We start from the raw sequence: 9,617 nt of genomic DNA, 5'->3' as shown, positions 1-9,617 counted from the left end.
TATTTAAGAATCTAGCATTTATCTAGCTTTAGCTGAGGAGCTAAGCGTTCAAACCAAACTAGACGTCGGGGTGCACGTTCTCAAATATCCGCAGAACTTGTTCATTTCACGTTGACGTTTTGCCGAGGACGTCAAAGAAATGTACCAAGACTGAATATAACTCACCTGCAGTGTATTCTTTTGTTTGGTGACGTTGTCGTTAGCATTGCCGTCGTCGTTGAAGCATCCTTATTAAAAAAAGAATAGAAACGAACACTCTGAAAAGAGAGGTTAAGGACGTTCGCACGATGTTCTAGTCAGTAGATTTTTTTAAAAAATGTTACTGTAGTCGGATAATGACTTATGAAGGGGAAAAAAAGTGGGGATCACTTTTTTCTCGTTTCAGAATTCACACCTAACCAAAATTTACAAAAAGTATTCTTCCTCCGCTAACCCCCCCCCCCCCCCCCCGCCTACGGTTTTTCTATAAAAATAAACATGTACCCTTTATTTCTACTGGAGCGGTGGCCTGATACAGTTTGCGCAATTTGCAGTTAGGACTCCGAAGCGAGAAATTGTGTTTTGTAACGTTTCTCTTAGAGTGCCCCTCTCCACCAAGAATACAAGTGAGTAGATGTCGAAGTGTCTGTGCAACCTGTAAAACTGTAGATGGCTTACCAACGGTGGGCAGGTACTAATACTTCTTGTCGCTTCATTCAATACTGAAGTAGTATTAAAGTGAACAGTTACTTTTTATCTCATATCCAATACTGTTGTCTCTGTAATAATTTGATAAGGGAATCACACATTCTAATCAGCTGTAGCTGAAGGCGTTACTACTTTGTGTACATAACTGGTGACATGAAATATATATATATATTTTCACTTTTAAATTATTGTGATCTTCTTAGCTTCTGGAAATAATTACATAAGACCCTCCCTTTGATCAGCAATACGAGATTAGAATCTAGGTTGGGAAGTATACTTTCCAGCGCTGTTGTTCGTTAAATTTTTGCCGCTTGTTGGTTGTCATCGTTTTACAGACCTGCCGCTGGGTAATGCAAAAACAATTAGACTGCTCGCCCTTGATTCAATCGACTATAGCGTTGTATATAACTGGCTCGGGGATCCTCCATACTCGATCCAACGTTTTCAATAAATAAAATTCCCAAAATGATGAAAAGTGCACAATATTGTAACCCAAATAAAACTTCTGACAATATGAATTCTGCTTGATCGTACTAAAGTCAACGGACGAACGAACGAACGAACGAACGAACGAACTAACGATCGAGCGAAGGAACGAACGAACGAACGATCGAACGAACGATCGAACGATCGAACGATCGAACGATCGAACGATCGAACGATCGAACGAACGAACGGAAGAACAAACGAACGAACGAACGAACGAACGAAAACAAACGAACGAATTGAACAACTGACTGACTGACCGGACCAACTGGTCGTTCACCAGTCAGATCGCCAGCCCGACCGACCGACCGACCAAACTAACGGATAAACAAACGGACGGACCAACGGACAAACGAACGAACGAACGAAAATTCTAAATGAACAGTGGGTCTGAATAAATTGCTCCACCGCTGCCCACAAAACTTTATTAACCGTCCTTTGTCATCGGGTCAGTATAAAACATTAACTTCTCGGCTTTGATTTTCTGACAAAAATCAGTTCAAAGTACAGCACTTGATCACTAATCGATTCAGTTTCCGATTCTCGAACAATTTACACGACAATTTGGTTTTATAAGCTGTTGATTTCGGCACAGCATTATCTACACTTTTTTTCTCATCTTCCACATTTTTCGGTTTCCAAATATCTCGAAGGACGTTGTTGTTGCCTACGCCCTCCCCTTTCGTTTCTTTCTCAATATTTGGATGCCCTGATGAAACACTTCCTCAAGTTTTGGAAAAAGTACATGAAAAATTACAGGACACTACACCTCAGTGTGCCTTTTTATCAGCTCTGTCCCACGCAGTGTTTCCTTCGTGCGAAGCGGAGATGGCCCTGGGTACGAGGTTGCGCTTTCAATAAAGCGTAGGGAGATTGGGGAGAAGGAAACTTGAAGCGCGCGGGCCCTTAATACTTTCATGACCAAACTGACTGGGGTCATATTTGACAATTATGGTAGATAGTCAACAAGGCGCGTAGCGCCGAAATGGGTATAACTATCTTATATCCAACAAGCGCGAGTGGAATAATTGTTTTATGAACACCTAAAGAATTGCAATATTTGAGCTCCCCAGCTGTTCTCGTTGACGCGTACACCCACTATATTTGTGGTCCATGGTTTATATGAACTCATATACCATCGCCTGTTAACCAATCAACGTATAACAGATAAAGGCGTTTTGTGGTGCCCTGAAGATATTCCAGATGTGTATCAATATTTCAACTCTTACTGAGGTTCTGCAATTGTTTCAGTTCTGTTACAAAGAGGTTAATGTTTCGATTAGGTTGGTTTACTGATATCTGCTAAGCAAGATCAATTGGTAAAAGCTACTGATAGAGTCGTTCCAAATTGAAACAATGGAATGTTTCCCAAGCATATAAACAAATTTGCATTCACTTTTAAGAGCGGGGAATGATTCATGAGTCTAGGCACGATTTGTAACCATTTAGCACTGAATTGAATTTGGGGTCACCCATATGGAATCACGAGAATTCAAAATAACATGGATCAAGTAAGTATCAAGACCTATCAAGTGTATTTGAGCAATAAGTAATATTCGTATGTTCGGCGGGGCTCAAACAACCGATGGTAACCAGATGTGAATGTTTTTCTGTTTCGAGATTCTGTTTGAAACCTTTTTTTTTCCAGCTAAATGAGATGGAAAGCTCTGGTTAAGCATTTGCATATTAACGTTTTAGACGAAAACTCGATAATACGCGCTGAGGCTCGAAGAATCTCACGGCTTCTCAGCGCTATTTACCCTCTATTTACGTGCGTTGCTAAACGTTTCCTTTGCCGTCGGGTAATTTCATTTTCAAGAGTACAATGCCTGGGGGTAAACACAGCTGGGTGATGTGACCATACAGAAACACTTAGCAGTATAATTGCCTTATTGTACAATCTTTGCAAATGTTGTACTTCTTAAAACATACACCTCCAACATTTGTTGTCCAAACGTAAACATCCGAGTTCGTTCCGAATAATATTGACGTCTGCTTTTGATCACCGAGCATGGAAATTATGTGGTTGATTGCAAACTTTCGTATTACTCCAAGAGCCCTCGACCTGATAACCCTGTCAACTGTTATGACCAATTGCTTCGCTTTTCTGTCCTAATTAATCATCTCCTCCTCGGTTAGTCGATCATGCAAAGTAGCTGTAGCTGAAAATACTGGAAAAACAGGTTTATCGTCAGCCCCACCAATCATCCAGAGGCTATAAAATGCTAGGGAGTGTCTGATCGATTACTTTACCGCCAGCGGCACTTAGTATAACTGCGTGTTTGTAAAAGTCGTCTTCGGTTTGAATTTCAATTAGCAAGAAACGTGCATCCAACAAAAAATGGCCGAAGAAGCAGGTAAGCCTCTTTGCATTCACACACATATCTCGGAGTTTTGTTATTGTTTCAGTGTAACAGTCAGCGTTTAAATCCAGCCATTCAAATGCTTATTAATTAGTGTACACCATCAATTGCACTCGAAACATCAGAAATCAATTGCACTCGAAACATCAGAAATCGAAAACTCAGGTTTGAGTCAGGTTTGAGTCAAGGAATGAAGACCTCGCGGCAAACACCTTTGTCGACTCTACCTGAAACAGTACACGAAGGAGATTTAAAACGCGCTTTTGAACTAATCGGTGCAGACTGTCATGAATGTTTGTCATAACGGAGCTAGCATCAAGGGCATGTTTCGCTTTTATGACCTCAGCGATACTTTGAAATATATACCCTGGGGCAGAAAACCGTTTTGTCTGCAATTTAGAGGAGCTTTGGACTGTTCCCGGGGGGGGGGGGGGGGACTCGCTTTTGAAAGTGACGGGGATGCTCGTCGTCTCGCTTAGGGGTGTAAATTTCGGATTTTTGGTCTCGCTTTGGGTGTTCCAGGCAAAACGCCAATATTTTTAGGCACAATGGTCTTGTTTAGGGTTACACACGAAGAAATTTACAAATATAAATCCTCTTTTAAGAATTTTGGTATCTTTTAGGGGTCCAAAATAGCTTGAGCCACGCCCAGATTGGTCTCTTTTAGGGGTTCTTTTCAAAATTTCCGACGAGCATCCCCGTCCCTTTAATATGGGAGTCCCCCCCCCCCCGGGGGACTGTTGCAAATTGAACGACTTAGAAAATTATGAAAGCAGTATTTCAACAGTTGCCTACAAGGTGGAAACCGTTTTGCATGCTATTTAAAAGAGGAGGGACTCCTTTATGTAATTTGGATGGCTTTAAAACAGAGTGTGTGATTACTTTGATCATTTGCAACAATACTCTCTTGTTTGAAAATGTTCCTCGTCTTTCTTGATGAGCAAAACAACTTTGCGTGCAAGCACGATCTGTTTGTTATTATATCAAATAGCTTCTGCATTCTCCAGACAGAAGATATTGTACTATTCGAGAACTGTTATGACTACACTTACTCAAATCGGGATTAATTTATAAGGGTTTTAATCAACAAGATAATATTAACAGTTTTAAATAGTCCAAACGCTAATTTGCACATTATTATTTTCGATTCCCTAAACGTTCTAAAGGCTTATGTGATCTGGCTTGTGGCTTGTGTAATATGCTGATCACTAGTAGCATGCTGTCTTAGTTCTAATAAATAAACACGCTGTCCTTCAAATATAGCTGACAACTGATAGCTTATTTATTAAGCGGATATCAAAGCGAACAAGAATCACAGGTGCCAGATATCTAAAATTTGGGCTTATCTCCAGTACAAAACCGTAGAGAAAATGATGATATGTTACAGAACACATGTCATACTTTTTAAACACTCACTCACTCACTCATCCTCATCGAGCCCATGAGGACTCTTGAGGCCGGATACTTTTTAAACGAGGTGATCAAAATCAAATTATTATGTAAAAGTATATGGAAATTGCGTTGCCATATCGTTTATAATTTTATCATTAAATATAGCTACTAGGGATATATTGGCTCTTAAAATGAAACTGTATTTGACAAATTTGAATAACAAAACATATGACATCCAAAAGCAGACATTTACTTGTAAATTAATTCAACGAATTCAATTTTACTCTGACTAAAACGCCTTCTGCAGAATTTGTCTTCTCACGTGCAACACTTGAGTGGCTGTTATTTAATGTTTTACTGAAAGTTTTTCCGGTTTGACAGACGAGTAATAAGATGCGTTTTATTTGAATCTTTTCAAGATTTGGAGTGGCCTGAAAACCGCGGTATTATTTGTTTAGAGTCGTTCTAAAAATTATCAAATGAACTTTGGCTAAGGGTTTAAGTAAGAAGACGTTCCCTTGTTCGAGCTTTTAAGGAGGCTCGATGTAGTTTTTTTTTTAGCCGAAGGGTGGTTGTTTTGAAAATTAGAATTATCTGGGAAGCCAATGTTAGTTTTCTGCCAAAATACACCATAATGATCAAATACGACCAAATTTTAATTTTTTATCCGTCACTGTGTCACAAAGGTTACCATAGCAACCATTGACGTTTTCTTTTGTTCTCAAACAAGCTTGATTTTCTCGAAATCTAGATTGACTCTTGGTGTTCATTTTTTGATATGTTCAAGTATAGTAGATTGACCACCTGTGCACAAAATTTTAAGGAAAATTTGTAAGAGCGTTTTAGAGTAAATCAAGAATGAAGTTTTTGGTATTCTCTTATAATTTCCTACAATCGGCAGTCGATATATTTTAACAAATTAAAGCAAGCAGTCTTTCGCTTAGTTAATGGTCTTTGGTGGTGTAAGTATTTATATTTCAATGAGAGTAACTGTGCTCAAATAATACGAAACAATTTTAAAGCGCCTATTTTATATTAAAATGGTGTTTTTCTGAAAATTTCATTCGTGATTTACTTGAAAACGCTCTTACAGATTTTTCCAAAATTTCGTCAACAGTTAGTCAATCTACTAAACTTTAACATATCAAAAAATAAACACCAAGTGTCAATCTAGATTTCGAGAAAATCAAGCTTGTTTGAGAACAAAAGAAATCGTCAATCGTTGCTATGGTAACCTTTGTGACTAAGTGACGGGTCAAAAATTAAAATTTGGTCATATTTGATCATTATGGTGTATTTTGCCAAAAATCGAACATTGGCTTCCTAGATAATTTTAATTTTCAAAACAACCACCCTTCGGCTAAAAAAACTACATCAAGCCTCCCTAAGGGATAAACGATGTCTTGCCTTCTTGAAGAAATGTTTGTTTGACGAAAATTTCCTGTTTGTTTGAAATGTGTTTGTGTATTAATTTTTTGCTTCCACTAAAACTTTGAAAATTTAATTTAAAAAAAACAGTCTTTTCTAATTAGATTCCATGCGTCGAATGAATTTGCGAAATTCACGAAAGGCTCACATGGAAACACTCACCTATCAATTCATTTTCTAAAGCACTGGTTTCGCATTGCTGAGATAAATTTGCTTGTCGATGTTTTTGTTTTGTTTAAATGAGACACAGGGATGGTTGCGAACGTATGCTGCCCCTTAAGTAACTGTGATTCTGTGGGTTTGTGGATAACATGTTTTTCATTAGTAAACCTCTCTCAGTTAACCCTATTCAGACCGGGCTTGTCTGACCGGGGGGGAGCAATCACAATAAAACTTATAGGAAAACTTATAGGATGCATTGTATGTTTGAACATCTTTCTTTTGGTATACGTCACGTGGGATGGTGACGTCACATCACGTGGCAATTACATCATGATGTCAAAACAGCCGCCATCCTGGATTTCAAAATTTTTCCAAAATGCCAAAAAAACAACCCAAAATGACTGCAAAGTATTCAAAATCAGTAAAAATGTGCTTTAAACCCGTAAAAATGTAAAAATAGTTCCATTTCAGTTAACTTTTATTAAAAGAAACACGCAAAATTACAAATTTGGGAAAAAAATGCCTGCCAAAATGTGGTTGCCATGGCGATGTCAAGTTCCCGACACATCATCCAACCCTACCAAATTATTGCTAGATAAATTTTAGGAAAACTCAGACAGTTTGACAGCGTTTGGTTAAATCTTAAAACAGTCAGATAAGAGTTCAAAGTCAGCGCGGGCCTCAATAGCCCCCCCCCCCCCCCCGCCCCGGTCTGAATAGGGTTAAAACTTTCCCAAATGATCTACCATAAATACTGTTGCATATCTACTAAGCTAAGACCTCGTCTTAGACGAAGGCCGTGCTTTTTCCTATAAAGAATTGAGAAGCGAAGAACATTGCGTCTTGTCTCATTATTTTTTTATAATTTTTGTTTAGCTCCAAAGGAAGTTTCGCAGGCAGGAAGAGAGACCGAAGCCAAAGCATTCTTTGACAGAGTAATCTCTCCTTTTATTGACGAGGCATCTGATGCTAAACTATTGGAGTCGCTTATGGTTCATCTGATAAAAGATGAGATGAAAAAGAAAGAGGCTCATGGACCCCCAGTTTTGCCAGCAGAACGCGTCCTTACGCCGGTTTCGACCGTGGAAGAAGTCACAGAAGCCATTCTCAAAGCCAAAAAGGAAAAGAAAGTCATTCGTGTCGCTGGATCGGAGCACTCTGTAAAAGATGCCATATTTCCCAATGATGGCGTTACTCTGCTGTTAACAAAGGATCTACGCAAAGTAGAAATACTGAAGACAGAAAAGACTGGCTGGCGTGGAAAGAAATTCCTGTACTGTCGCATCGGCGCAGGTTGCTACCTGGGTAAGAATCCGCTGGATCCAACATCTGACATACAGGACTCCGCTTGTTATCAGGTTGCTGTCAATGGATTCGGCTTTCCCGAGCTAGGAGGTATCATCCAGCAGTCCATTGGCGGCTTTATCTCCACAGGTTCCGCCGGGGGAAGCTTGCAGCACAGCTTTGGTGACGTAATCCAGGAGATCGAGTTCGTGGATGGTAATGGTCGTCTTCAGACGGCGAAGCCTGGAACAGACCTCTGGTGTGCAGTTGGTGTTTCTATGGGTCTGTTTGGCGTCATAACCCGCGTGACGTTCCGCCTTCCTGAAATGAAGTTTGTTGAAGGCTCCGAATCAGATCACACGTTCGCCGATTCTATGCTTGGACCCAACCAGAAAGGAGAAAGCAAACTGAAGGAAAGTCTTGAGAAGCACGAGTACATTCGTGTTAACTGGTTCCCGCAGAAGGAAGTCATGCGTGTTCAGGAGTGGGTTGGAAAGCAGTCTGTTGCTGTTGGAAAGGTAGTGCCTTACAACTCCATCCTATCAAACATCTTTGCGGCCGGTATGGCAGCCATCGCACTGGCTATCTGCAATTTTCTTCTACAAAAGCCAGAACCAACAGAGATTGACTACGACATCATCGGCGGCATTTTGCGTCCATTTGTGCCCCTCAAAAAGAAACCAGTCATCTTCCGCGACGTATGGTACGAGACTCTTCCCATGGACAACGAGGCTCACACCGACTCTATCATCAAGGTAGATTTCACTGAGATTTGGATCCCACTCAGCCAATGTCAAACCGTCATGGACAAACTCCAGGAGCTTTTCAAGAATCAGAAGGCCGCCAACAACTTTGCTACTGAGATCTATGGCGCCAAGAAGTCTCCATTCTGGTTGAGCATGTCATATGAACAGGATATGGTGCGAGTTGATCCCTACTGGTGGGCTTACAACAAGGGTGACCCCAGGGTGTTCTTCTCGTACTTCTGGGATGTGTTGCTGGATATCCCTGGAACCCGCCTGCACTGGGGTAAATACCTTCCCCTGCCGGATCAGCAATGTGGGAACACAAAGTTCAACCCAGATTATCTAAAGGGCGTGTACCCCAAGATGAATGATTGGTTGAAGTTGCGGCAAGAGATGGATCCTGACCAAGTGTTTGTGACCGAGTACTGGCGTGGCATCCTCGGCATTGAACCTCCCACTCCTGCTCCTACTAGTAGTGAAGAGGAAAGCAAGTGAACTAAGTGGACAGAACTCATTTATTTAATGGAGGTCAAGAATCCAAACTTGCAATTTTATGAGAAATGATTAGCGCAAATAACAATCAAACGCTCGTAGTTGCATATTTTTAAACACAAAATTTTGCAGATCACTGATGTATTATTATCAACTAATAAGGAATGTCTTGAGATATAATCATAATCTGTCACAAGGCTTAGCTTCTAAGCCCAGTACTTGACCCTTCTCCTTTATCCAGCCTAGCTGAAGAGAGAAAAATATGGACAATATAAAAAACGTTAGGACGTGATTGCTCATGATTGAACATTGGGATATGGTTCATTCAAAGTGCCCTTGCCGTAGTGCCAGCCAGCATTTCAATTAAGTTTTTTATGTGATTGTGGCATTTAAGCGTCAGGCTATTAAACTGAATCAACTGTAATACCTGCTTCTTTTTTATTGTTTCGTGTCTCTTTTCTTGGTCTTGATTCTATTTTGTGTTGTTGAGCTACACAAAAAATCTCCCAAATTTGGTTCTGTGTTTAAGCGTTTTCGATTGCAGAGTCCTTGGTGTCATGATGTTGAGACACATGGA

The 9,617-nt window shown here is 40.2% G+C and overlaps 1 protein-coding gene across 1 annotated transcript; it reads left to right on the top strand.

Annotated features, from left to right (window-relative positions):
* Positions 1-3,411: 3,411 nt before the first annotated feature.
* Positions 3,412-9,464, top strand: LOC144653651 (L-gulonolactone oxidase-like). Its single transcript, XM_078513708.1, has 2 exons — positions 3,412-3,530; positions 7,395-9,464. The coding sequence occupies exons 1-2, from the start codon at positions 3,515-3,517 to the stop codon at positions 9,041-9,043; spliced, it is 1,665 nt and encodes a 554-aa protein (XP_078369834.1). The 5' UTR covers positions 3,412-3,514; the 3' UTR covers positions 9,044-9,464.
* Positions 9,465-9,617: the final 153 nt, after the last annotated feature.

The sequence above is a fragment of the Oculina patagonica genome, chromosome 1 (assembly GCF_052425735.1).
Source record: "Oculina patagonica isolate OP01 chromosome 1, crgOcupat, whole genome shotgun sequence".
Lineage (NCBI taxonomy): Eukaryota > Metazoa > Cnidaria > Anthozoa > Scleractinia > Oculinidae > Oculina > Oculina patagonica.
This window is presented reverse-complemented; position numbering and strand designations above follow the sequence as displayed.